The following is a 27,407-nucleotide window of genomic DNA, read 5'->3' as shown; positions in this document are numbered from 1 at the left end:
GGAACACACGGCCTACTATATTTAGACATAGTGGACTATATTCTAAACATTTGAAGCGTACTAGTTAGTAGTTATCTAGAGACTAACTCTTCATAATAACTCTAGAATAGGCAGTATTTTTTAAGAATATTGCTATTATTATATTTGAGAGTCTAAAAATCTTCTAGTTTAATTCTGGGGGGATGAAATTTAGATATGAATCTATATGCGCGGGATATAAGTTAATTTCAGGCCTATTCTTTGGGTTTAATCTCAATGAGAAATCCCTTAACAAATATATCCCTTAATGTAGATATCCTTTGGTTGGGTGACTAATTATCATAATCAGCTAAGCTAGCTAGTTAACCCCTGTACATGTGCTTAATCAGAGACAAGGCTTTCCACTTCGGTCTGTTCCGTACGATAGAATCCAAGAGCTGTGATCATTGGCTTATCGTCAAAGCGGTAAAGATACACAGTTTCGCCCTCATTAGCGACATGCTGGTATTTGTACCATGAAGGAACGCAGAAAGTATCGCCAGTATTCCATGTGAGGTTTACGTCGCCAACTTGGGAAGTGCCGCTTCCTGCGATAACGTGGTAGACGGCAGAAGTAGTCTCGCGCCGGGCGGGGGACGAGGTGGAAGCATCCAATCTCTCTGCACAGCCACCAAGCACACGGCTCACTTTCATACCATTAGCATCATGAGTCACACAGCTTAGAGGGAAAGGGAAGGGAATAGAATACCTTCCCGCCCGTCATCCTTCAGGTATCGCTGAGTGGCCCAGTTACCCTGATCCTGATCAAGTCTGGCCTTCATGCGAACCCAAGGAAACACAATAGGCGAAACACTGGTATCAACATTCTCAGCAGGGTATCTAGGCTGCTCGAAGTGTTCGACAAAGTGGACGGGGAAATGGCGGAAGTTAGGCAAATCCAGACCATCTAGCCAGATCATAGGCCCAGAGCTATCCTTTCCATGATCATGCCAATTCCAGGTCGGTGTAAGGATAACATCTCCCTTCTGCATCTTAATTCTCTTGCCGTGGACTGCGGTAAAGCCTCCGTTACCCTCAATGATGTAACGCATGGCAAAAGCAGTATGCCTGTGGGCTGGGGCAGTTTCATTGGGCATGACAAGCTGCAGGCCAGCGTAGATGGTATCAGTTGTGTACGGAGCGTCTTTTTATTGGTATTAGCTTGTAAACAAAAAATAGCCCCATTGGCCCGGATTACAAGATGGTAAGAATGTTTGATATACCTCTAGCGGGGTTGACCAACATCAACACTCGCCTCTCAGCCTGCTTCTCAGAGATGAGGCTGCCGGCCCGCACCAAGTGTGGGCGAATGCTTCCGTACTCCCAGACGAAAGGGATTGTCTTTGGGTTGGGGGCAGGTGGGTTTAGCCGAGCCATCTGAGTCCATAATGGGAGAGTTTTGCTGTTCTCGAGATCTTGAAGAAGTTGCTTTGGTGTGTCAACACCGTTGAGAGGCTTTTCCTCCACCGACGGAGCCATGATCAAGAGGCTGGTAAAAAGCAGATCCTAAGGAAATTTTAAAGAGTGAAAATATAAGCCCGAATGGCGCTGACATAGTTGTATTGAATTGAGACTTGAGTATACAGGGATATATAGATACGATTACCAAAAGGTGGATGCGATCGGGGATACCCCGGGAAAAGTTACCCACTCTGGGGAAAGAGCGGAAAGAGCGGCAATGCAGCTCGAAATACAAGAATTAAATTATATGGACACTTTGAGTGAGAATGTCTTTCAACAAACTTACATCCATCATTCTTAGACTACATCATTATGCCCTCCAACGGAGTCTCGCGTGCTCCGGCACTCAGCGTGAGTCCCCACCTCCATGATGGTGTATTTGTTCTTATTCATGCCTTATAGATGCCAACATACCCCAGTAACTGCCTGGAGTTTGCTAGGCCGTTTTTGACCCCGGAAACCAGTGAGTCTGACTGCGGCGTGGACAAGGCCAAAGTGTCTTTAAATGTCCTCCTTGTCGGTGCTGGTCTGGGAGGCCTTGCCACAGCCATCGCGCTCACACAAAGTGGCCACAAAGTAACGATCTACGAGCAGACTCCCGTGCTTGGAGAGGTGGGAGCTGGTATTCAAGTTCCATCTAATTCTACCAGAGCCCTTTTTAAGCTAAAGCTAAAACCATACCTGAAGCCCTATGTGACTGAACCTGAATCCATTTCTTTTAGAAGATGGCAGAGCGGCAAGGTCATTGGTAGCACAAAATTAGTCCCTGATTTCACAGAGAACTTCGGTACCCCCTACTATGTGATCCACAGAGCCGACTTCCATTCTGCTATGTGCCAAAAGGTGCAGGATATGGGAATTGAAATCAAGTTGGGGGCGAGAGTTGAAAACTACAATCCGGTTGCGGGAAGCATCACGCTTGCTGATGGCACAACTTACTATGGAGATCTGGTGGTTGCTGTTGATGGTTGGTCGCATGCTCAGAGCTATTTGAGAATTACCCTGACCTTCATCGCTACAGGAATCAAGTCTGTTGCTCGCAAAATGGTGCTCGGCGGAAAGGATATGGCCTTTCGCCGGCCTGGTTTTGCTGCTTACCGCGCCACAGTAGACGTGGAGCGGATGCGAAATGATCCCGAGGTCTCGTGGATTCTCGAGAGACCGGCTCTGAATATCTGGTATGGCGACTAGAAACATGAATATCTTGGATATTAATTTTGATCATAGGATTGGTAATTTGAGACACGTCATGACCTATACCATTGGGGCGGGCAAGGCCTTCAACATGGTGCTATCTCATCCAGACACCACTGACCCATCTACGTGGGACCCGGTCAAGGCTGTTGACGATATGAAGGCTGAGTTCGAAGGCTGGGATCCAGTGTATTTATTTCCTTCTTCTTTCCTGAGAGGAACACAAATTAACCATTTCCCAATAGACTTACCAGGATTATTGGCATGGTAGAAAAGACACTCAAGTGGCCTCTCATCAGCGGTTCTGTTCTCGACAGATGGGTGTCGGATAGACTTGTTATCCTGGGAGACGCTGCACACGCCATGTTGCCATACATGTCGCAAGGTATGTTCTATCATGCGAGCCTGTAGTTCAAATTACTAACAACTTCGAACAGGCGCTGCAATGGCTGTCGAAGACGGATTGGCCCTCTGCCGGTCTTTGTCTAAGATCACCAGCAACGAACAGCTAGCAAAGAGTCTTTCCATTTTCGAGAAGGTCCGGATGCAGCGTGCCGGTCAGATGCAGGAGGCTAGTATGCTCAACAGCCACCTGTGGCATTTCCCGGATGGCCCGTTGCAGGAGGCGAGAGATGCGGCAATGGTTCCTGAAGTGGAGGGCCGCCCATTCAGCCACAGCCCTAATCAGTGGAGCGACCCTGCGACTCAGATGTGGTGTTATGGATATGATACTGAGAAAGCCATTGATGAGGCATGGGAAGCAGAGTTGACTAATGATGCTTAACTACGTAGTTAGCGATTAACTATACTTAGTTTAAATAACTAAAGAGTTCACTTTTTGGTCTGACCAACCGTCCAGGCAGCCGACACAACCCAGTGTCAACCGGATATGACTACCACCTACAGAATCCCCCACTAAGAGTTCCATTTTTGGTGTAGTTAGTGGTTATAAAAGTCTGATACCCGGACTTTCCCCGTAGCATTTTCACTACATAGCCTAGCCCGGCTTTCCCCGCAATCCTGGAAAAAGTTTAGCCGGACATTAACTAAAAATAAAAGCTTTCCCCCGAGGAACCATACTAGTGTTAAAGGATGTCAGAATACCGGAAGACTACCATTTACCAAATCCCCAATAAGGGTTCCCTTTTTGGCGTAGTGGTTACAAAGTCTTACAAAGGATCAATCACTGCCTAATCAATCACAATGGAAACCAATACTACGGTGCCACTTATCATCGGCGGCAAAGACGTTGTCCTTGCTTCTCGCGAGAGATGGGCGGCTATCCCAAATCTTAACAACTTCTCCACCACTCCTTCCTTTTTCCAAGGTGCGACCAAGGAGCTGGCAATTCAGGCTGTAGAATCAAGCGCACACGCTTTCACAACATGGTCCAAGACAACACCAGTCGAACGACGAAGACTCCTTCTGAAACTGGCCGAGGTGAGTTGTGCCTCAGAAACTTACCACAAAACACAAAAGGAACAGTCTGACATTTACATGTTATTAACAGGTCTTGAGAAGCAGAGCTAATGAGCTTAGGCAGATCTGTGCTGAAGAAATCCACAGCGGCCCACTATGGGCCGATATTATCATGAATGATAGCATCAGTCTCGTCGAGGAGGGTGCAGCTCTCACCACTACAATGGCTACCGGCTCGATCCCTTTCACCCAGGGAGAGTCCTACGGATTTGTTTTCAAGGAGCCTCTCGGAGTTATCCTGGGTATTGCTCCATGGAATGCTCCGATCCTGTTGGCCTTGCGTGCAGTTATTGCGCCTATTGCCGTGGGTAACGTGGCTATCCTCAAAGGTAGCTTGATCTCGCGCAAATGATCTATTCTACCGGACTTGATGCTAAACTATTTATGATAGGGTCCGAACTTAGTCCTCGAATTCATTACCTTGTGGCGTCACTTTTTCGGGAAGCTGGGTTCCCTCCGGGTGTGCTGAATTTTCTCCTTCATCGTCCAGAGGATGCCTCGGAGATCTTCGATGCTTTGATCACACACCGCGCGGTTAAGAAGTGCAACTTTACAGGCTCTACCAACGTGGGCCGCATTATCGCCAGTCAAGCGGCAATGGCACTCAAGCCAGTCTTGCTAGAGCTTGGGGGCAAGAACTTCACCATTGTGCTGGAGGATGCCAATTTAGATTTGGCCGCGCAAGAAATTGTCACGGGTGCATTTTTGAATGTAAGTTGCAGTCGCAGTCGCAGTCGCAGTCAACCGTGTTTTGGTGAGCAGTACTAACTTCAAAACAGAATGGGCAGATCTGCATGTCGACTGATATGGTCATCACCTCAACTGCCTTGGCCCCTGCTCTAGAAAGTAAGATTCTTGCTCTTCTGAAGAAGATAGACTGCGCATCGACAGTCATCTCGCCGGCGGCAAAATCCAAGCTGGAGATGCTCGTGGCCGATGCGCAGGCCAAGGGGGCGAAAATTTATACCGCCCCGATTCCACCCACTGTGCTTTCGCTACAGGAATTCCTCCCAACTGTTATTATAGGCCTCACCAAGGAGATGGCCTTCTACGAGACTGAATCATTCGGGCCCCTGGTCGGTATTGTAGAGGTCGAGTCTGAAGCCCAGATCATCGAGATTGCTGAGCAGGCCACTTACGGCCTCTCAGCCTCTATCATCTCCAGCAACCACTACCGCGCGCTCAAGTTGTCCGAGTCTATCAAGGCGGGTGCTGTCCACGTCAATTCTAAAACCGTCCACGACGAGTCAACTCTGCCCCACGGGGGACACGGTGAAAGTGGTTGGGGTAGGTTTGGGGCTAGGTGGGGAATGGAGGAGTTTGTGCAAACTAAAACTGTGATATTAAACCCATAGCTTGAAGCCTTTTAATTTGTATTCCTCAGAGAGATGGATAATTTAGAGACGTATAGAAGAATGGACATAGTTTCTTAAGTTATAGAGGTCAAATCTTACACTTAAACCCTAAGTCGCGAGTAGGTGTAATAGGAGGTTAGTCCAATGATCAAACAGGATATCAGAAAGTTGTTCGGTGTTTTCTAAGATCAGAGTTTTCAACATTATGACCGGAAACCTCAACCCTGTTGTGCGAGTGGGCACAGTTATTTCCAGCTGTTCCTACGGTTCCCCGCCTTGCCGGTGTTTCCCCGGAGGCCTCCAGCCTCGGCAACTGATCCGGCACTCGAGTAAATGTATATCAACTTCACGCCGATGCCCTCGTCAACCTTTGAAAAGACACTAAATGCCGATTACTTCTTTAAAAAACTTGTTTATTGTTCCAGAATAAACCAAAAATGGCATCGCCGGCCCCCCAGCATTTTCCTGATCGCCCGCAATTCTCAGGCTTTATGAAGCCATGTCGGTTTGAGGGCGAGGTTCAACATCTGGAGGTACATGGAGATCTCCCTAGTGATATCGACGGCACCTTCTACCGTGTTATGCCTGATCCTCAGTTGCCTCCTTTCATCGACAATGACCCCGTACGTCTCCTCTAATTCTACACCCCGTTTGTTTTGTTGCCGTCGGCGTTAATCAGATAATCAGTGGTTCAATGGAGACGGAAATATCAGTGCATTTCGGGTCAAAAATGGCACTGTGGCCTTCCAGCAAAAATATGTTCGCACCGAAAAATTTGTACGCGAGAGGGAAGCACGTTGCGCGCTCATTGGTGTGGCCTTTCCAACCCATATTAGCACCGATCACCATGTTTGACTAGCTAGATTTGAAGGCGGACTATTAACAAACTTTTTTCACACAGGAAAATATCGGAACAAGTTCACTGATGCGATGGAATTTGCTGTTAGAAGTACTGCCAACACCAATATTGTCAGCTTCAACGGCCAACTCTTGGCCCTCAAAGAAGACTCTCCCCCATATGCGATGGACCCAGAGACCCTAGAAACGAAAGGCTTGTATACCTTTGACGGCCAACTCCCCAGCGTGACTTTCACTGCCCATCCCAAGACCGATCCAGTGACTGGGGAATTGGTGTGTTTTGGTTATGAAGCCAAGGGAGACGGCAGTCCAGATATCTGCTATTATACTATAGACCCCGATGGCAAATTTACCCAGACAGTTTGGCTGGTGAGCCCTGTTTGTGGAATGATCCATGACTTTGCAGTGACTGAGAACTGGGTGAGTGCTACTCTTAATATTTAATTGGCACAGTGCCAGTATCTAACAACGGCTCTTTTTATTAGGTTCTTTTTCCTGTAATCCCCCTGCTGTGTGATCTTGAGCGAATGAAGCAGGGTGGAGAACATTGGCAATGGAGCCCTGAAACTCCGTTTTATGTCGGAGTAATCCCCCGCTACGGAGCCAAGTCTTCGAGTGTTAAGGCAAGCCTAAAAAAAACAAATTCTGTCTTGTTTAATTTGCTATATTCTAACACTCTGTTTGCAGTGGTTCACATACAAGAACTCGTTCCCCGGCCATACCGCCAACGCCTATGAGCGAGACGATGGCAAGATTGTTTTTGATCTTGGGCTTAGTGACAATAATGTCTTCTACTGGTGGCCTGATGCTGAGGGCAACTCCCCTGAGCCTGACAAGCTTCACACCCAATTAACACGTTTTACTATAAACCCTAACGCAGAGGAAGAATACCTCTCTGCGCCAGATATTTTGCACAGTGGAAACTCGGAATTCTACCGCATTGATGAACGATTTTCTGGAAGAAAATACAATCACAGCTACTTCGACCTTATGAACCCTAGCTTGGGGACAGACTTTGCAGCCATCGGCCCAGTCATGGGCGGTGGGTATCCTCCATATAATTCGCTAGCACATCACGATGAAAGCACGGGAAAAACAGAGGTTTACTTCCCAGGTCGCACGCATCTCGTGCAGGAACCCGTTTTCATCCCCCGGCGGGGATCTACGGAAGAAGGCGATGGGTATTTGATGGTATTGGTGAATAACTATCGCACGCTGTCCAGTGAGCTGCATCTTCTGGATTGTCGTGATTTCACCAAGGCCCGCGCGATCATCTTGCTTCCTTTGAGACTCAGGGCTGGTCTGCATGGGAACTGGGTTGATAACAACTAGCCGGCGACCGAGCTGTACACTATGTTGTTTAAATAGTAATTTTTGGATTGTAGCTTTTTTAAGTACCATGAATCACTTTCCGTTGTAGTTGCTATCTCAAATCCGGCCTGGGAGTAGTGCATGCATTCAACTGTCTGGGGTAAAATCTACATGGACTCTAGAATGGCATCTTCGTCCAACTCCAAACCCTTCGCTTCCTGTACCACGCCGCGACGGTTCCGGCCACAGCTTAGGGTGCTCATTGAATCAGCCGGATGGCGTTACAGGGCTGGATCCGGCCTGTTAATCATTGAGTTGTGTCAAGGTAACATTGTGATAGATTAGAATATATAAAAATCTTAGGATATTTGAAGATATTTAAACAAGTAGTGGGTATAAATAAAGAACTAAAATCTTCAAATGTTAATTTAATAAACTAGAACTTTTTTTTCACTTTTAATATATCTATTTATAGCTAGCCATTAATATCTAGTTATAAGATGACCTTTCATAATGGCATTAAAGTGTGCAGATATTAGATTCATAACAGGGGGATACGCTCTGTCTAAGGGGTGTTAATAGCGACAGACCAGGAGATGCATAGAACTTCGGTAGAGAACGGATTAATTGACTGAATTTCTTAATAAATGTGACTATCTAGGAGGAAGAAGCGTTTTATTTGTGCGTGGATAGGCGGTGCCTATTCCAGTATACCAGACGGTCATGTGATCCACGATTAAGATCAACTGTGCCAGCAAAGAGGCTATTGAGTGGGATTACTATATTTCCATGCTTCATGGAGGCTGTGGGGTGGTTGTCTGTTGCGGGAAACCCTTTTCCTTAGCAATGATCCTTGAATGTTTAAGCTTAAAATTTTCTATAAAAATCTGTACCCTCGGTATAGAACTGTTCATTGTATCACATTATTTCCAGTATTTCATACATCGGGATAGTAGAAGCTTATTTGCCAAGAATAGAGGACAATCAGTAGTACCACTTGGGGAACATCTCAAACTGCATCAATATCTTACACAAGCTTAGTGTTTTTGTTTGCTAAATGAATGAGGGAGAGCAAAACGGGCTACTCAACTTGCATGACACGCTAGAATCTGCTTGCTTGGTAAAAGGCCTTATCGATTCAGTAAAGCCAAGAAATCTCCATCCATCATAAACTCGCCGAAGTCCAGGCCGAGGGGCGAAGACTTCGTGTTGTGCCCAGAGCTGTCAATGGGAAAGTTGGCGGTATCAAAATGGGCCATTTCCGCTTCGCCGGCTGGATATTTTAGTGGATGAATGCATCAAATATTGCTCGACAGGTTTTTACCTTGTTGGTTTAATGCGTCATTGAACTGTTCAAGATAATATCTACACCGGTCCACGATGCGGTTACCATAATCCAGTTTTCGTAGTGTGGAGACGGCTTGGCCCGGATAGGCGTTAAGTTTCGCAATATCAAAATAAACGGGAGCTGTGACAGGCCGGCCATTTTTGTTGACCCAGATTGCTCCAAGAAGGACCACGGCTGAGTGAAATGCTAGAAAGAGTCAACATTTAGGGTCCTGTCCTCAGTGACTCAAACAGATCGATAGGAGTAGCCCACTCACTGTAATAAAGAGAATACCACCATGCGCCAAGAAGGTCTTTTTGCCACCCCGATGAGTGCACCAGCTTGTGAATAATATCAATAATATTCATGGCAGATTCGATGCAGAGTTGCATGGAGTTAGATCCAATTTGTTGTAATAACCTTTCTTCATGGGGATCAATGTCTCCTTTTCCGCAGGTATCAAGAAACTTTACAAGAATAGGGCGATGCAGGAGAATGCGGATATGGAGATATCGAAGAGTTAGAATAACACTGAATTTCAAAGAGAAAAATTTTGGCGGATCGGGCATCTTCTCACTGTCCTCGCCAATTTGCGTTACTGTTGTGAGGCTAAGATTTTGGGGGAGGGACTTTTCCCAGACAACAAAGTGCTGTTCAACAGAAAGTATGTGTCCAACGCTCTCGCTGACTGTGAGCGGTGGATCACAGCCGAGATTCTGACCATAAAGTAGGTCAACAATATTGAAGAGCTGCTTATATAGTAGTCTGAGAGATTATTAGTTCAATGCAGGATTGATGATTAGAGATGACAAATAAATTAACCCACATCGTGGAGTTGAAAAAGGCCAGACTCATTCGTAAAGTTTCCCTATCCACCATTGGCAGGTCTATAGGACCATCGCCGTTAATATCATTTGTTGGAAGGTCAAGTCTGACAAAATAGTCCGGTATTGCTGCTGGCCGCCCTAGGGTCATGCTCAAAGTTCTGATGGAAGAGGGCGTTGTAAGTCTCAGAAAAAGTTAAGCTTGAGGATGGGGTAGTGGAAGCAATACCTATCTAATACTACACATCCATACCAGGTCCTCTTTCTGATTTCTTTCTCTTGTGGCGAGAAGATAGACGAAGCGTCTTTAGAATGAAGGCCAAGTTGAAGGGCAGCTTTTACAGCCAACCCGTGAATAGTCCACGCCTGGACCGATTTCTGCGTGCCTTGCATGTATTGGCCCATGAGCAACAGATATTGCACTATATCATGTTATTATATATATTCTTTCCATCATGTGGTTTCCCCATTGAAATCAACTCACCCACTTCCAGCGTGGTTCCCCGCAACATCTCATTGCTACATAAGCTTAAGGCGCGTTTGTAGAACACATCCGCGGCAACAATGCGAAGTCCTGCTGGCTTCTCGCTAGGGGCGGCGGTGATCTTGACCATTGCAAGCATCATGTTTAGCAATCCAAGCCAGGTCCTTCGAACCTTGAAATTATCCTCGGTCATACGCCGATATGTTTCAAGGAAGGGAGGAGGGTAGATGTAGGGAAAAAGGAGTCCCGTATCGGTGAAATATTTATGTATAAGCCGTGAGGTCTCATGAGGGGGTGGCAGTGCGAAGATGTCCGTCTCTTTCCGTTTTCGAGATGTGGGATCGCTGTCACCAAATTCTGGCGACGGAAGGCGAGATACATTGACAAAGCCGCCGTCAAGCGAGATCTTTCCGGCGGAAGAGGAACTAGTAGCCGCCATTGGAGAGCTGGCATTATATGATACTGCTCGGGACAAATGGCGTAGAAAGGCGATGTTTGATGATGGGCCTGCGAAAAGTCAGTCTAGACCGTCCACATTACACGCAGCAGAGTTCCGCCTTTCAGCAATGAAGAAATGAAGAATCCAACCCTACCAAAAAACCCGCAGTCCTCTTCGTCGGCAAAAACCACAGTGCCCATTGCATCCACCGAATCTTCGATCTCCTCAATGTTAGCTGAGGATGCTACCTGGACTGGTTCTGGTGGTTCGTCGGGCCCGTTGTTGACGGCAACCCTGAAATGAAATTGATGGGATAAATCAGAGATATGAGCCCTGATAGTGCGCAAACTCTCTTCTAGGGTAATAATTCGGGACTCTAAATTTTGCAAATAGCTTTTTGTTTGTTGATTTTCATCATTAGGCTGTTGCTACTTCTAAGGTGCCAAGGACAGAAAGACATACTCTTTCTTGACGAGTACGTTGCTCGACATGCTGGGCGGCGTATAGATACAATCCAGTCCCAGGTTAGTGCATACGGCACACTTAGGACGCAATCCATCACACTGTTTTCCTTAGTGATTCATGATGCTATATAGCCAAGCAGAGAGCCGTAGCATACATACCCTAGATTTTCGCGTGCGACACGCATCGCAAGCTAACGATATTCGACGGCGTTTCACGGCCGGGCCTTTCGTGTTGCAATTAGCATCAGAATTATCGTTAGCTTCTTCAGTGAGTTGTGGATGTTCCATATCTGTTATCAACTTTTGCTGTGACGGAAATGTGGGAAAGAGCGAGGGATGACGGGGCTTCCCCGGATCAGAAGAGAGTGACCGTCCCGGAAGTCAGGTGACCCTTTTGTGGCGAGAGGCATTCCCCATGCGCCATTGGCTCAACTACTACGTAGTATACCAACAGGAAACCCAGGTATCTAGCTAGCCCAGTCGGAGTTTTGTACGGCTCACGAACTAGGATTAAGATTGGAGCGTGGAAAACGATGAGAAAGCAATATGCAATGCCACTAACGTAATCCGTGTTATTCAGTCTAATTATTTGAGACAAATGTCGATTTACCCTATAGCGGCTTATACGGTAATTTCCTAGTGGCCAGCATAGGTTAAACAAGTGTAGACTAGTAAACAAGGAAAAATCTCATAAATAATGAGCCTCTTTGAAGCGGTAACGGGATTGCTCCGTGCGTCTACTCATTCTCGGCAACCCCGGAATATGGTTCCCCGGGGTAAAGTAAAAATGTTAAAATTGGGGAGCAAACAAAAACTTATTTCTAACATTTGAAAGAGGGAAACGCACGTAGAACTGTCTGCTGAAAATTACCTGCTCCAAAGATAAATTCAAGCACTTCCGTCGTTTGCAACACTCGATCCGCTATAATGCATCACACGGCCATGCGTTTTATCCCATCCCCTACGGACCACAAACATGACCCCCTCCGGTGGCCACGTTGGTTGAAACTATCAGTTGTGCTCACGACATCCCTATCCAACTTTGTGTCCAACATGGCAGGCGCTGGTCCTGCCGTGGCTATACAGACCTTCATGGAGGACTTCCAAAAGTCTCAGGAGCAAGTGACTCAGCTTTTGACGGTAGATTCCTCCACTCTCCACGTGTGCTGTGTAAGCCTCACGCATGGCTAAGTTGATAATGCCCTCATCAGTTCAATTTCCTTCTCCTTGGTATTGGTAATATATTTTGGGTTCCACTCGCCATGAAATTAGGCAAGAGAGGAACGCTTTTGATAGCCATGGCCTTGCAGATGGGCTCCCTGATTTGGTGCGCGCTCGCCAAAAGCTTTAATAGCTTACTTGCAGCCCGAATCGTACTTGGTTTTGCTTCTGCAGCTGGAGAGGTAGGACGTTAATTACGCAAGCATGGGCCTTCTGGCTTCCCCCTGCTCTCTATGTTCTTGCTGACGACTTCCTTTCTAGAGCATTGTCCCCGAAGTAGTTGCGGATGTCTTCTTCCTCCACGAACGGGCCACGATGATGTCCGTGTATGTACAACCTGAACAGCGTCTAACTTGGTGTGTCCTCTAACTTGGCCATTTTCCTCTAGATATGTTATCTTAATATCCGCAGGAACTGCTATTGGTCCTCTCATCGCCGGATTTATGGTACAGTCCACCGCTCAAACATGGAGGAGTTATTTTTGGCTCTGTGTCGGCTTGGCTGCTGCCAATCTTGCCCTTCTATTCTTCTTTTACCCGGAAAGTAACTTTCGCCGACCTGAATTGCAACATAACAACCAGATCAACATGGGCGTGGAGGCAATCGATAAATCTGGTTTCGATTTTGTCGAAACCGTTCCTAGAGCTGATATGGAATACACGATTCATATCTTGCCATTCATTGAACGCCTTTCCTTGATTCGATATGATACTAGCATTAGTTTCTTGAAAGCCCTTGTTAATCCCCTTACACTGCTACGCCATCCGTCAGTGTTGTGGGCAATTTATGCCTATGGATGCTCCCTGAGCCCGCAAATTATCATGATGTGTGCTCTCTTCTGCCCTGTACAACGAATGAGACTAATGCTAATTCAATTTTTCCACAGATTTACCATGTCATCCCTCCTCATGCCACAACCATATAACTTCTCGTCAAACGACATAGGCCTCATGGAAATAGCGGCGTTAATTGGGTTTATAATTGCCTGCTTTGGTGGGGGTTATCTTTCCGATGTCACCACTGCACACATTGTTAAGAGAAGCGAGGGCGAAATTCGACCCGAACAACGCCTTATCTCGTTGCTTCCAGGAATGTTCATTGCCCCAGCTGGGTGTATCCTCCTTGCCTTCGCATGCGAGGAAAAGCTCGATTGGGTCGCGATAGCCTTTGGCTTTGGAATGGGTAAGCACCCTTTCCCCCTCACCTTCTTTCCCTCGGCATTCCCAGCGATGTATGACTTACAATAAGCAGTTTCATTTGGAGAAGTCTACACGCCAAACATCGCTCTCACCTATGTAGTCCACCTCCATAAGGAAAATGCCGCTCAATGTCTCGTTCTCATTAACATCTTCAAAAACATTCTCGCATTTCTTTTCTTGTATGAGGCCGTTCCTTGGGTTAGCTCCCAGGGTTATACCCAAGTCTATATGATCATGTTCATGTTAAACATGCTGACGTTGGTCACGGCTCTACCGCTGTATTTCTATGGACATCGAAAGCGAGAATAAGTTCCATTCAGCTCTTTCTCATAACTTCATTATATTGTCCCTTCTTCATAGAGGGGAGGAGCATTCTGTTAGAGGAGGTGTGATTATAAAACATTGATAGCCTAAACGCTACACTTGTAACTAGGGAAACCCACCAACTGCGCGATACGGTTGATTAACCAGAGTATAGAAAGCGTAAATATAAAAGAGCTCTAGAACAGAACAGTATCATAAGAGTTTCTAAGGGCGTACGCTAACATAAGCACTCAATAAAGCTAACAGCTCTCAGTGCCAGCCAATTAGAATAAGCCTTTGCAGTGGCCTCGGCATGCACCCTCAATATACTAATTATTAGACTGTAGTGCATAGACAGAATTGGTATCCAAATTTTTCTGGATGGTTGGATGAAAGAAATTCTAGCTTATATGTAATTTGTGTTGCTTTATGGAATAAAATGGATCAGGGCGCCCCCTTACCCATGAAATACGTTTTATCCTAAGTCTATCTTAATCAGGTAGCACCAAACTTAACATGTCTCCCTAATACCAGCAAACCCGAAATGTGTAGGAATGTTCGGAAATCTTCTAATTACTACATCCCCCCGGTTTGATGTTCGGGGCTATGTCGGACATCGGAGAAAGCGATAGATCTGACTACGAAAGGAGTTTAGTATACGATACGCTATATGAATCATATTCATATTCACCATCAGAAATAAAAACGAAATAAGAATTTCCAAGATTTGCAGATACTCATCCTGTCCTCTGATTCCTTTTGCTCCCTCGCTATTCAACTTGTTTGTGCCACCGTTATGCCCATCCCTCCCCAGCTGGAGTATGGCTTCACTCTACACGTTGATTTGGCTCCTCCTCTCGATTTCGGTTCTACTATCTCCAGAGACAGAAGATCCATCCCTATTACCAGTAGCAGCATATCCAGGCCTAAGCCGAACGGCAAGATCATACCACACTCAGGTGGCGATTGGAACGCCGTGCGTTCGGATGGGGTGGTGCACATTTATGCACGATACTCGATCCAAGCCGATGGCGGAACCATGATAGGCATCATCAACGAAGGCTACGGTCGAGCCAACCAGGAAACTATGAAGACTGTGTTTAAAGACAAAGATCCCTCCTCAGCGTCGGTGACGAACGTGGGCAAGGACTGGTACACACGCACCAGTCCTAAGTTTGAGCTTTCTACGGATAACGAGGAATTTCAGTGGTTGATCAGCTCGGTGTTTTTGGGCGATCTGAAACCTCCGACTCGGCAAGGATATGTAGAGATTGATGTATATCAGGTTTTATAGTAAGCGTTTGTTATTTATTTATTTATTTTTGTTGTTGTTGTTTAGGGGGATTTCTGGATTAATTGCATCATCTATTTATAAATAACTGAAAGGGAGACACCAACAACAAAATCATGCCAGATTTCTCCTCACTAAGAAGGTTCTTCCACTACCTAAGACTACTACTGGTTTCTTGCTGTTCACATAAAACTTTCATTTGATGAGGTTATTCGGCGTAACTACTAGTAGGGTTGGTTATTTTGGTTTTTCTCTCCTGTCACCGGCAGCTACGGAATAGATCCCGAACTTTCCCCGTCCGTTCCATTCACGGAACCCTAGTCATTCGACCATTAAAATATTGAAAATAAAACAAAAGAAAAAACAGCTTCTCTTTTGCTCCCCATATTTTATCATAATATTCTATTGCATTCCATCATGACTCTTCCATGGAAACGTCTGATCCGCTTCGAGGCCGTCGATGGCCGCATCCTGCGCGGAGAGCCAGTGTTATCCGCAAACCAGGAGATCGATCTTGGCTTCGTCACGGAGGCTGATCAGCTCCAGGCTAAGATCCTTGTCGGTCATGACATCTATGATACAACTGGCAATACTACATTGACCGAGGAAACAGTACTGGTCAAAAAGATCCTCTCACCCTTGGCCCAAAGCGACGTGCCCATCTTGCGTTGTGTTGGTTTGAACTATGCCAAGCACAGTACGTACAGACAATCTTCTATAGTCTCCTAATACTAAAATTCTTGTTATAGTCAAGGAGGCAGGACGCAAGCCTCCCCCATTCCCCTTCATCTTCTTCAAGCCCACTACCACCATCCATGACCACGGTGAACCTGTTGTGATTCCCAAGATTGCACAAAACGACCAGGCAGACTATGAGGGAGAATTGGTTCGTTTGATGTTTTCAACTGGATTACTAAGAAATGCTGGAAGCTGATGAAACCCGGGATTAGTGCATTGTGATCGGAAAGGACGCCAAGGACATCCCAGTGGAGGAAGCCCTGAACTATGTCGCTGCCTATACCTTGGGAAATGATATTTCCTCGAGAAAGCTCCAGAGAGATCCTGCCTACGCTGGGGTTGTCCCTCAGTGGGGCTTCTCTAAGGGGTTTGATACCTTCGCCCCTCTTGGCCCTGTGTTGGTTGCCACCTCTGAGATCGCGAACCCAAGCTTGCTACAATTGAAGACCATTATAGATGGTGAAGTGCGTCAAGAAGAGGGCGTCTCCGATTTACTATTCGATTGCAAGTATTTGGTTTCGTACTTATCCCAGGGTACTACCCTCCAGAAGGGCAGCATTATCATGACTGGAACTCCCGGCGGTTAGTACATGGACTCCATCAACCCTTCTTTTTTGGAAGGGAAAGAAATCTGAGTTCTGACTTTCTTTATCCTATAGGTGTTGGTGCCGGCTTGAACCCTCCTCAGTACTTGGTTCCTGGGACACAGATGGATGTGTTCATTTCAGAGATTGGCACCTTGAGAAATAACGTTGTCTTCGCTTGAACAAGAGAAATCTCTTAAATCAGAATAGATACTAGAGGACAGTAATAAACCAAAGCCATGCTCATATGGACACTCCATCTCGCGAGGCGATCAGCTATACTTCTACTCCCATTTCTCCTGCGTGCGAAGTTCCTAAGCCAGCAGACGACTAGCTAGTCTACGTCGGACCTAGTAAATCTGAATAGCAAAAGTGAAGCGCTATGCCGTAGAAATAACTCAGTAAAACAGTCGTTGACATAAATATGCATGGGTCAGGCGATTCTTCTGCCTTGCGAAGCACCACTACTGAAATTGAAATGAGATATCACCTCATCCATGTAGTCTATGAGTGCGATATCTCAGTAATCTTGTCGGGCTGCATCTTGTAATAGACCGCGGCTAACTCCGTCAATAACCGTTTATTGCGTTTTCAGCGTTAGAGCTCAATTCTCAGTACATGTAAAATCAGCGAAAAGGTCGAACTTGGCGCCCTTTTGTTTCATCGTGAGGTACCAGTTGTAGAGGGTTTGCGGTAGCTACTAGAGAGGTATCTCAAAATGAAGTTTAGAAATTGAGAACCCAGCCAGTCTAATGTTATTAAAGTTTTGTTTCGAAAATCAAGGTTAATACCACATTCATCTGTGAACGTGGTGCAATGATGTCTACGTGGGTAACTGTGTTCCTTGGGTCATAGCGTATAACACTCTTTACTTATTCTATCCGTACTAGACATACAGCTACCACCAAGACTATTATCCTCTTATAGAATTGATCAAGTATCCTGCATTTTATTGGTGTATTCAGTACTCTTTGGTAGTGGCACGAAAAAATTAGTTATATTCCAGAGAACATAAATCGGTCCGGATTTCAAAATGCCTTGCTGTAATGAAAATAAAAAAGAGAAATCAAACTAATACAAAGAGGTGCTCATGCATAGGGAGCATGACTCGACGCACTCCATTCTGCAAAGGAAAATACATGAACTAAGTCTAGCAGCCGCACGATTGCTCTTTAAACAGAGGTGGGGTCACAACCATGTGAGAGTGGTCAGGCGAGGATGACTTTTTGCACCTTTGCCCCCGAATGGTCCGTTAGAGCAAAGAAGCTAGTATCATCGATAGCTAATAGACCTCCCCAATTGCTGACTGCAGGGGAAAAGGTCAACTTATTTCCCCATGTTGCGCCGCCATCGCCACTGATCACGATCTTTCCGGCCTCGGTGCTCAGGTCAGGGGCGGAAAGGTCTTCATCGGTCTGGAAACTGCAGAGGAGCGTGCCACCAACGTTGGTGACCTGGGGTGCTTGGGCATTGAATCCTTTAGGCGCGTACACGGGTTGACGGTTGCCCCATGTCTGTCCATCGTCGGAGCTGGTAACTGAGTAGACGCCGAAGAAGCCGTGTTCAGCAGTCATATTAATTGTTTCAAATACAGCAATGAGGTTAGTGCCACTGATTAATGTCACACCAAGCATGCCATCACGAGTGCTAGTCGTTTTGCCACCAGATATCACCGTAGCGCCGCTCCAGGTACCACCACCATCAGCTGACGTGCGCATCAGGTTGTCCTGGTCATGCCCCGAGTTCTCACGAGAGTAGTAGAGTTGTAGCGTGATGTTATCTTCAGCCATACGTAGAAACGGCTCCCAGTTACCATTAACCGGACCTGGATCCGAGGCTGGTGTACTCAAGTATGACCAGGTCGTGCCACCATCGTCAGAATAGCAAATAGTGATACGAAAGAAGGTATATGCCGCCTTGTCGGTACTAGGATCAGTTGTCGTGTCGTGATTCCGCATCGCCATTAGAATCCGACCAGATGGCAATTGTAAAGGGTATGCATTGTCAAGGTCATGAGTAGATGCGTCTGCTTGGGCTACAGTACCAATTTCATTCCAGGTATTGCCACCATCGGTTGAATGCACAGCGGTGATGGCCTTGTTGTTGTTTGCAAACGCAGTATAGGCACCAATGATAGATCCGTCCTGCAAAAGGTTGGCGCGAGGGTATGTGCCAGCACCCATGACAATCTGGCCTCCAGATAGACTAGCTGTCGTGCCTGTTCGCTTGTCCATGGATGATACCAAGGATGGCGTAAATACAAGAACTGCGACTGAAAGCCAGGCGGCGAGCCGGAAGTTGACCATATTGATTAACTGAGGATTCAATAATGAGTATTAGCTTATGGAGTTTAAAACAGATGAAAGACAAAAAGAATAAAGAACAAAAGAGTCAATAATTGGTATCAGGTTATATATGTAGTTTTTGAACATGGGTAAATCCTTACTAGGTAACGAGCCCAACATAAGCATTTATAGATCTTCTAATAACATATACGCCCTATGTAGTGTTGATGGCGAGTAATATATTGTTGGCAGTTTATACAGCTAAGTAGGTTGATATGTAGCTATAAAAGATCGAATCCGTACTTGAGGAAGCAAGCTTTTATTAGCTTCGGGACGATATCACGCCACCTTGCGCCCCAAAACTTAAAAATATTTTGGGGGGGGGGGGGGGGGGGAAGAATTGGTGGCTATGTAGCTAAGTAGGATGTAAAGCACGGATCTCTCATGTGGACCTGAAAAAAGCAAAAAAGAAGGTTGATCACATCATAAAGGGCGTAATAAGTGTCGCTTACACGGACTAGACCAATCAAGTCGTATCGAAAATACTCTGACAAATCCAGGCTGAGATTCACTAGCTGCGAAACAACTTCCTTTCTAGTTCATCTTCGGGCTTTCAGCTGGCGGGGTCAATAAACAGACAACGAATAAAGGACAACACTAGGATGGGCGGGAAATTAAACTGCATAGTGCTACGTCCAATAACCGAGCCGCTTTAGGACAATCAATGACTCCGTACTATATCCACCACTATAAATAAGAATTCAAGTAGTACTACTGATTTCGGTACCATCTACTCTGTAAGGGATTTGACATGTCCCACCCACTAAGTTAACGACGCATTGTTCAAATGCCGAGCCCCAGCCGAGGCTGAAGGGGATTCCGTCTCATGATATAGCGGTTATCACCCTCTATTCATTTTCTATCTGTTCGTTCTTCATACAGAGTCGATACATATATTCTATTTACCGACGGACACGCCATCAGCTATTGAGTTTACAGCAAAATGGTTGGCGTGAACACTTTCTTGACAGCGGCAACGTTCATCACCTTGTCGTCTACATCGCTGGCCGATGACCGCTCATGCTACTATCCTGATCAATCCCAGTCTCTTACAGACATCCCCTGTGGCAATGGCACGGATGTCGCCTGCTGTGGCTCCGGTGACATTTGTCTTTCAACCGGTCTTTGTCTTTCCATCGAACAACAGCCATACGCTCTGTCTAGAAAATCATGCACTGATAAAAACTGGGGGTCCAATTGCCCCAACTACTGTTTGCAGGGTAAGAAAGCATGAAGGAATTACCTGTTTAAAAAAACACAAGAGCTGACACAATTGCCAAATCCTTAACTATAGAATCCGGTTATAACTTGACTTGGGTTTCCGTTGTTCTATACTCATTCCTTGAAAACGTTTCGGAATATTGCTGCAACAATATCATCGACTCAGATGGCTCGGCCGTCTGCTTAAACAACCTTCCTCCCTTCACAATGTCAGACGCCTCAATCGTGCCGGACACCAATCTCCTGGCGGGCTACGTCAAGGACAATTCCTCTTCGTCCAACGCGACAGGTAGTGCGTCTTCAATGTCACCACAAAACTCGTCAGCAGCAGATAAGGACAGTGATAGTGGCAACCATGATGTCGCTATCGGTGCCGGCGTTGGAATTCCCCTCGGCCTTATCGCACTCGCCTCGATTGGATGGGCGTTAAGAGAGCGACGAAGATTCCACGCGGCTGTAGTTGGCACAAGGTCTCAGCCAACTCATGGGCAGAAAGCGTGGACCTACTCTAACAGTAATATCCACAACGACAACAATAATAGGTCGGAACTAGGTAGTTCTCAATACCCCGGTTATTCAAATAACGGTGCTGCATCGGCTAGTGCATACCGTCAGCCACAGACCAGACTCACGGAGATGGAATCTACGGCAGTAGTCGAGTTAGATAGCACGAGAAGAGCCTAGAAACTTACTATGATACTATTAATGGTTTCGTGTGGGAAACCGAAAAAGAAAACGACCTTTAATTCTTGCCGGTGGGTATTTCCGGAATTCTAGCATGCAAACAATATTTTACATGTACATAGCTATTTCAATGGTTAATTAGGGAAACATAATAATATTCATATACCAATCTTTATACAAGTATGAAATATAAGGGGGAGGGGGGGCCGGAAGTTGATTTATTTTATTCTTGTTTCTTTTTCTGTCGAATAGAAATTTCTACCATTCAATGTCTTTAGCTAGGTCCAGGGCAGTTTAGAGCAAGCCTAGGTTTCCCTAACCACCCACAGCAGTTTCAATTATAGAAATTTTGAAACAATAATCAAGGAGTCCAGATGGATATAACATGTTTACGAGGTAAGATGTCAAAAAAAGGGGTTTGCCCTCTAGATAGATCTTTCCTTTCCTCAAAAGGAAGAAACAACCGAAGCGTAGAAGTTACATAATTGGAACTTTAAAATTTGGTTTTCCCATAACGTTATGAAATGAGACTGTAAATGTGTAGGTAAATAAATTAAATGTAGAGAATAGTCACTACTGTGTTCACAAGGTGTACCGTATTCAATGTTACTATAGCATCAATTGATATATACCCTTCGATCACAGGAGCATTACAACGTTGAAGATTTCAGACTATGAGGCTAACACTAGATACTAATTAAAGTTCTATTCAGTGCAAATTTTTCCATATCACTAAGACCGCTAGGAGATTAACGGGGGTGGTTTCAAGGACTCATTGCTCAGCATCGCGACACGATATGGCGATATGGCGATATGGGCTGAGTGAAAGCATATCCCTTCATAAACCCAGCAAGCTCGAAGATAAATAAATTTATCACGAGAATAATAAACGCAGCATTGACTCCTCCTTGACGATTTCTTTGTAACCGTATCTCATCAGACGTCCTCGCGTAGACACAAAATCACCCTCAAATGAGTATTCTCCCAGCAAACCATCGTCAAATACAGTGTATATACTGTACAGCCATGAATGACGTTCGAATCGGCACGCTACTCGAATATCGCCGTCAAGGTCGTCAAAAAAATCGTCCACGCATCTGGAGAGATCATCCCCGAAATTCTCCGAGTATAGATCAAACCGAGCAACTATTTCTTCCAGCTCAGAGAAGAGGCCTTCCTCTTCGTCTTCAATCTTAATTCTCTCGTTGTCGGGAAAAGACCGAATTCTATTTTCCAATTTGATGCAAGTATGAGTCATTCCAAGCCGATTAAATGTTTCACCCACAACAAATGCACGCCAATACTTCTTTCTATCGGCAAATGAGGGGTCGATAGTTTCAATAAAACTCTCGAAAATCCTTTTCCGGTTGGCTATATTCCTAAAAGAATAATTCCAACTTTGAAACAATATAATAATAGGACTAAGACCATCTGGAGAGCAGCGACAACGGGATCCTATATCGACTGGAGTATCGAGTGCCGTTTTCAGTAGTCTCCTTTCAACATCTTTGAATCTTGGCGTTATTGTGCCACCATACAAACCCCCATCTAAGGATATTGATCTGGAATAGCAGAAAAAGTGAACTGCTCTGAGATCGACACGTTCGTGGCACTTGTAGGGGTCAGCTCCGTGCTCCAATAAAAACGATGCCATCATTGTATTGCCATTCCCACAAGCGACCATTAAGGGGGTGTACCCATAGTCATTATAAGCGTCAATATCCTGAAACCCAGCAACGAAAAGCCTTTGTATGAATTTGGTACCATTTTCAAAATTATTGTACCAAAAAGCGTACGCCAACCAGTGGTACGGTAAGAACCTTGGTAAGAGGAACTTATGTCGCAATAAGCATTTAATGACAATATAATGAAGATCAGAGTCATCGCTTTCCGCTGCTTTTCGAAATTCACGGGGAAGACTTGGTTCAGAAGCGGCGAGGAAATCTAGGCAGTCACCCGCTAAAAGAAACTCGACGGCAGGAGTACATTTAACCTCGATGGCGATATCGAGGGGGGTTCTTCCGTTGATATCTTCTTGAAATTTCGGGTAGCCCATAGAAATCAAAGTCTTAACTCCTTCGGACCATGAGGCTGCAGCTGCAAAATGCAGGGGAAAAATTGACTGGCCTCTCCGCATTGTATCTAGATCTTCCTGTGCTCGAAAATCTTGCAGATCGTCTATAGACTTTCGCAAAACAATATCGTATATTCGTTCATAGCCTGTATCTGCATAAATACCGTTTTAGATTCGGCAGATTGCAACCATGTAGAGCGAATTTATTTTACAAAGTGACTTCGCACAGGTAGATCAGTCAGGACTCACTCACCTATTATTGATTCTGGCCATAACTGGATACATTGGAGGATCTTCGACGCTCCCATATAGCGTAGTTCTGAATAGCCAGTCCATGGTAGCGGAGGTTCATCTGCAAAGGTGCGTGAAGTACCAGACGGAGGATCTTCAGAGCGTAAAATTTTATTGCACAGTATATTCTGTGCAGTTCTATAAAATTCGTTAATATCTTTTGCAAGGGGGTCATACGGTTAACGTACTGCAATTCATCATCTACCACTTCGGTACCGACGCCCATTGATGTCAAAAGCTCGATCATCTTTGTGAAAAAAACCTTATATCCAGGCTTGTATAGCCGAGTTTGAAACTATTCAATGTTGATGTTAGCCTGAGCATTTATAATAAATCTTTGCTATGGCCTTACATGAAGCAGTGTTTCTCCGTTTGCATTAGTATAACTTGGAGAAGCATCGCCAGCGTAAAACCTTTTCAGTAATAATTTTCGCGCAACAGTAAACAAACGAGTTTGCTCCTCTTCAGAAGGAATTACTGTCTTTTGTAAGGGCTTATTCCGTGGAAACCTCGCACCGTAAATATCTTTGAAGAAAGTTTCTAGCGGTAAGGACTTGACTCGTGTGAGAGCCTTGAGCGAGACTTGTACTGACGGAGCACATGGATATTGCTGAAACGAAAAGTTAAATTCCACCAAGTCAAAAAGCCAAGCCGTTCGTAATCGTAGGTAACAATTCAAAAACTTATTCTTGTCATCTTCAGTGGCTGATGCGAAAGGCTTTTTGCTTAGACTCCCAAATTGAAGAATGACAGTGTTGCCTGCGAGAGTGAGCATTTTACTCCACTCAACCCTCTTGAAATAAGAAAAGAAAATATTGGAGTTGTCTATAACGTCTTTTCTTCTTTTCCTAGGAAAGGAAAGGTTTGCGTTGTTTAGATTTCGTCCCTGGTTTTCTGGATAGGGCACAACCATGCTAGCCTCGTTGCGCTGTGTATTTCTCTGCTGCACAGGTGAGATTAGCTTTCTCGGTCAACGAACTGAAGGAAAACTTACGGGATTAGAGGACTTCTCCTGTATGTTGTAGGTCTTCAAATCCGAAGACTCGGCTGTTTGTGCTTGTTGAATCGCGTCTAGGACTACATTCTCGGTCTTCTTGTGATATTCTTCGAACATATGAGATAAAAATTCCTCTAAAGGATATTTAGTATAAAGATTCGAGCAAAAAAAGGAAGGTACGCTTACCGAGATGCACAAATTTGTCATTGATCGATGCCACATCGTGATGCATATGCCCCATTCGAGACAGGGACTCGTTCCCAAGATATAAGCCCAGCGTTGCTTTGCATCTTTCCAACTCACCAAGGGCCTTTTGAATGGTTTGTATTAGCGGGTGCAGACGAAGCTTTTTCCATTGTCCAACTATACCACCTCTACCTTCAACCTCTTGCTTCATACTCTGAAGGGCCGTGTCAATGATCTCGGCTTGATGAGAACAATCTTTCCAGATAGCTTCCAATTGAACTGAATGCTGATCATTCACAAATTGGCGTTGTTGGTTCTCGCTTGTGGCAGGCTGTACTTCAGAAGACGTGACAACTTGAGATGTGTCCGTGTTCTCTGCGGCTACTTTAGCCAGAGATATTAGATGGTGTATTTGGGTGCGTGTTCTCTGAAGGAATTCTGGATATTCTCGGCTTTCCTTTACAAGCACACTGCATTTGTAGACAACCTTGAAGCCTATCTCTGCAAATTGGGCAGCCGCAGTTGCTGCACCCAGCAAAGCGAGGGCTTCGGCCATTTTGCCAGCAACTTAGCGCTGATTTTCGTTTCCTTTATTTTGATGCGAATATCGTGCAAACTTGAGTGATACAGAATATTCAAGATGGTTAAACAGAATACTTTTTCTCCGCGACATTCGAAAAATGTTTTCAGCCAGGCTGTGAGAGACTAAGCCACCACCGGGAGCGGTGCCTTGTACGACCTTGTTCGTAAACAAGGCTGAGCGCTTTCATCAGGCTTCACTGGAGCCCCTCTTTCTCCAACCCCTGCTAGTCTCGAGGATATCGGCGAATCAGCTATTTTAATTTATCGTCCTATTAAAATGACTGTTTATTTCGTAATATCTTCAAAGCACCTCTAATAAGAGAGTCGGAGACTTGGATGACCAGAAATATGAAACTTTATCTCGATATTATCAGATTTATTGACTATCATGAAGCTAAGCTCCACCACGACAATGATGTATACTAGTTTTAGCAGATGTAAACTAAAATGCTCTGATTAGCTGCCAAAACGCTATAAAATCTAAAAGCTAGTATAACTTCTTTTTCAGCTTAATCTCTTGTATTTTTATCAAGTTTAATTAAAACTAAAATTTTAAATCTTTTCTTTATGTTAGCTTCCTGCGTTTTTCTGGACCCTAGAATTTTTAACTAATAGAATTCTATTTATTAATGCTAAAAATTTAAACTTTTTGCTTTTGGTTATCTTTATCACTTTTTAAATAAAGTATAAGAATCATTTGCAAATACTAAGTTTCTAAAAATATCTTTTTTAGCTTTGCCTTATGGGCCTTTGCTCCATGTGGGTTTGACTTTTAGTGTGAAGTGCCAGGCTCGGGGATGCCGATCCGGCTTACAAAGGCCTGCATATCCTCCGCGGGTTGAGTTGATACATCACAAAGGATGCATCTACCCCTCATGCTCGGTGAATATAACCCTGTTAGGAAGTAGGATCTCATCTAGATCAGGCTTATAAGCTTGAGACCCCATCCCCCAGGATGAAGGGGCTCAAGCGGTTTATTCTATATCAATATAACCCATATCTATTTACTTTATATACTGCCTCGACTCCTAGTAGGAACCCCCTCAGAGCCCAGTAGGTTCCAACTCCCTCATATATAAGTCTTTCAGACACCACCCACTTTACATTATAAACCGCTTCCACGAGGATCCGAATCGACTCCGAGACGATGGTGACTACACGAGGCATGACTTCTCCAACACCGGATGAACCGGGAACTGTTCCAGTTCCTAACCCGGGATTTGTACACGAGGAGGAAGAGGCTCAGGACCATACCAGTACTGAACCGGCGCAGGATGCGACTTCCGAAGAATTACCTCCACAAGCTGTTCCACAGGTCAACATGACCATGGAGATGCTGCAGGCCCTTATACAAGGACTCAGAACCACCGGACCGTCGCACGCGACTACCAGCGAACGTCGTGACACCAAGGTTCCAGACCCCAAGCGCTTCGCTTCAAAATCAATCAAGGAATTCGAGGAATGGATTGAGGACGTGGAAAACAACATCTCAAGTCGTCCCCGGTCCTACCCCGACGAAGCAAGTAAAGTCCAATATGCTGCCGCTTGGCTTGATGGAGACCACCGCATCCAATGGAGAGAGAAGAAAAATTCGATTAACTTGCAATCTTTTACCTTTGACGATTTCCGAACCTGGTTGGAGGACCAGATTGAATCCCCCCAGAACCGAGGAATCAACAGCGCTATGGCTTTATTAAGCCTAACACAGTCAAATGGACAAGACCCTGAGGCTTTTTATTCCAAATTCTCGATTCTCTACGAGAAAGCGAGAGAAGGAAGTGGCGGGCCTCCACCGGCCGAAGACCTCTTCAAATATCGAATCTTCCTGGCAAAGCTGTTGCCAAAGATCCGTTCGGATATCACGAGAATGGGTACGCTCCCAGCGAAGCTTCCGGACCTAATTACTACCGCTCAACGATTGTATCAAATCGAGAAGCAAGAGCGGAGATTGGAAAGGAAAGCCGAAAATGAGAATAACAATCGCTCCGGAGGCCAAGGTCCGACTCGGAACCAAGAAGGTTCCGACTCGAAGCCGACTCGAAAGCGAAAATATAGATCAGATCACAACGACCGAGAGAAATCTCAGAAGAAGCAGAAATCCTTCTCAAAGAACAAGGACAAGTCGACAGTGACCTGCTATCGTTGTAATCGTACTGGCCATTATGCCACCGAGTGCAAAGCTACCAAAACCGCTGAAGGGAATCCAATTTCACCCCCGAAGCTAAATGCTACCCATACAAAAAAGGAAAAGGAGACTGAGAAACAGTCTGACAAAGAGCAAACCCAATGAGGACTGCCCGTGGTTGCCAGTTTGAGGAAGGAGGAAGACTCGAAGAACTTCGCTATGCCAATTCACATAAGATTGAACCTTCCCGAAGCAAGATCCGAGGTGACCGCCATGCTCGACACTGGAGCAGACGAGAATTTTATATCATATAGGTTCCTACTCGAAGCCGGCTGGGAGCCGACTCGGAACC

At 45.3% G+C, this 27,407-nt stretch overlaps 11 protein-coding genes across 11 annotated transcripts; 8 read left to right on the top strand and 3 right to left on the bottom strand.

The window, feature by feature from the left end:
• Nucleotides 1-360: 360 nt before the first annotated feature.
• On the bottom strand, nt 361-1,497 carry TRUGW13939_11137 (uncharacterized protein; the record flags this gene model as incomplete). Its single annotated transcript, XM_035494245.1, has 3 exons — nt 361-665; nt 728-1,162; nt 1,242-1,497. The coding sequence occupies 3 exons, from the start codon at nt 1,495-1,497 to the stop codon at nt 361-363; spliced, it is 996 nt and encodes a 331-aa protein (XP_035350138.1).
• Nucleotides 1,498-1,791: 294 nt separating this feature from the next.
• On the top strand, nt 1,792-3,457 carry TRUGW13939_11136 (uncharacterized protein; the record flags this gene model as incomplete). Its single annotated transcript, XM_035494244.1, has 5 exons — nt 1,792-1,830; nt 1,882-2,657; nt 2,707-2,862; nt 2,919-3,058; nt 3,111-3,457. The coding sequence occupies 5 exons, from the start codon at nt 1,792-1,794 to the stop codon at nt 3,455-3,457; spliced, it is 1,458 nt and encodes a 485-aa protein (XP_035350137.1).
• Nucleotides 3,458-3,876: 419 nt separating this feature from the next.
• Nucleotides 3,877-5,507, top strand: TRUGW13939_11135 (uncharacterized protein; the record flags this gene model as incomplete). The annotated part of the gene is made up of 4 exons (XM_035494243.1): nt 3,877-4,113; nt 4,184-4,481; nt 4,544-4,863; nt 4,932-5,507. 4 exons carry the CDS (start codon nt 3,877-3,879, stop codon nt 5,505-5,507), a joined length of 1,431 nt encoding a protein of 476 aa, XP_035350136.1.
• Nucleotides 5,508-5,944: 437 nt separating this feature from the next.
• On the top strand, nt 5,945-7,697 carry TRUGW13939_11134 (uncharacterized protein; the record flags this gene model as incomplete). The annotated part of the gene is made up of 4 exons (XM_035494242.1): nt 5,945-6,130; nt 6,187-6,284; nt 6,371-6,785; nt 7,053-7,697. The coding sequence occupies 4 exons, from the start codon at nt 5,945-5,947 to the stop codon at nt 7,695-7,697; spliced, it is 1,344 nt and encodes a 447-aa protein (XP_035350135.1).
• Nucleotides 7,698-12,141: 4,444 nt separating this feature from the next.
• On the top strand, nt 12,142-13,943 carry TRUGW13939_11132 (uncharacterized protein; the record flags this gene model as incomplete). The annotated part of the gene is made up of 6 exons (XM_035494241.1): nt 12,142-12,354; nt 12,426-12,617; nt 12,697-12,761; nt 12,824-13,201; nt 13,322-13,617; nt 13,687-13,943. 6 exons carry the CDS (start codon nt 12,142-12,144, stop codon nt 13,941-13,943), a joined length of 1,401 nt encoding a protein of 466 aa, XP_035350134.1.
• Nucleotides 13,944-14,733: 790 nt separating this feature from the next.
• On the top strand, nt 14,734-15,231 carry TRUGW13939_11131 (uncharacterized protein; the record flags this gene model as incomplete). The annotated part of the gene is made up of 1 exon (XM_035494240.1): nt 14,734-15,231. One exon carries the CDS (start codon nt 14,734-14,736, stop codon nt 15,229-15,231), a length of 498 nt encoding a protein of 165 aa, XP_035350133.1.
• Nucleotides 15,232-15,645: 414 nt separating this feature from the next.
• Nucleotides 15,646-16,732, top strand: TRUGW13939_11130 (uncharacterized protein; the record flags this gene model as incomplete). Its single annotated transcript, XM_035494239.1, has 4 exons — nt 15,646-15,925; nt 15,978-16,114; nt 16,179-16,548; nt 16,626-16,732. The coding sequence occupies 4 exons, from the start codon at nt 15,646-15,648 to the stop codon at nt 16,730-16,732; spliced, it is 894 nt and encodes a 297-aa protein (XP_035350132.1).
• Nucleotides 16,733-17,758: 1,026 nt separating this feature from the next.
• Nucleotides 17,759-18,856, bottom strand: TRUGW13939_11129 (uncharacterized protein; the record flags this gene model as incomplete). The annotated part of the gene is made up of 1 exon (XM_035494238.1): nt 17,759-18,856. One exon carries the CDS (start codon nt 18,854-18,856, stop codon nt 17,759-17,761), a length of 1,098 nt encoding a protein of 365 aa, XP_035350131.1.
• A 982-nt stretch (nt 18,857-19,838) lies between these two features.
• On the top strand, nt 19,839-20,800 carry TRUGW13939_11128 (uncharacterized protein; the record flags this gene model as incomplete). Its single annotated transcript, XM_035494237.1, has 2 exons — nt 19,839-20,115; nt 20,190-20,800. 2 exons carry the CDS (start codon nt 19,839-19,841, stop codon nt 20,798-20,800), a joined length of 888 nt encoding a protein of 295 aa, XP_035350130.1.
• An 874-nt stretch (nt 20,801-21,674) lies between these two features.
• TRUGW13939_11127 (uncharacterized protein) lies at nt 21,675-24,904 on the bottom strand (the record flags this gene model as incomplete). The annotated part of the gene is made up of 6 exons (XM_035494236.1): nt 21,675-23,026; nt 23,128-23,303; nt 23,354-23,460; nt 23,518-24,108; nt 24,160-24,296; nt 24,349-24,904. The coding sequence occupies 6 exons, from the start codon at nt 24,902-24,904 to the stop codon at nt 21,675-21,677; spliced, it is 2,919 nt and encodes a 972-aa protein (XP_035350129.1).
• A 1,173-nt stretch (nt 24,905-26,077) lies between these two features.
• On the top strand, nt 26,078-27,220 carry TRUGW13939_11126 (uncharacterized protein; the record flags this gene model as incomplete). The annotated part of the gene is made up of 1 exon (XM_035494235.1): nt 26,078-27,220. One exon carries the CDS (start codon nt 26,078-26,080, stop codon nt 27,218-27,220), a length of 1,143 nt encoding a protein of 380 aa, XP_035350128.1.
• Between the last annotated feature and the right edge of the window lie 187 nt (nt 27,221-27,407).

This window comes from Talaromyces rugulosus, chromosome VI (genome assembly GCF_013368755.1).
Source record: "Talaromyces rugulosus chromosome VI, complete sequence".
Classification (NCBI taxonomy): Eukaryota; Fungi; Ascomycota; class Eurotiomycetes; order Eurotiales; family Trichocomaceae; genus Talaromyces; species Talaromyces rugulosus.
The sequence above is the reverse complement of the archived record's forward strand: the minus strand, read 5'-3'. Positions and strand labels throughout refer to the sequence as shown.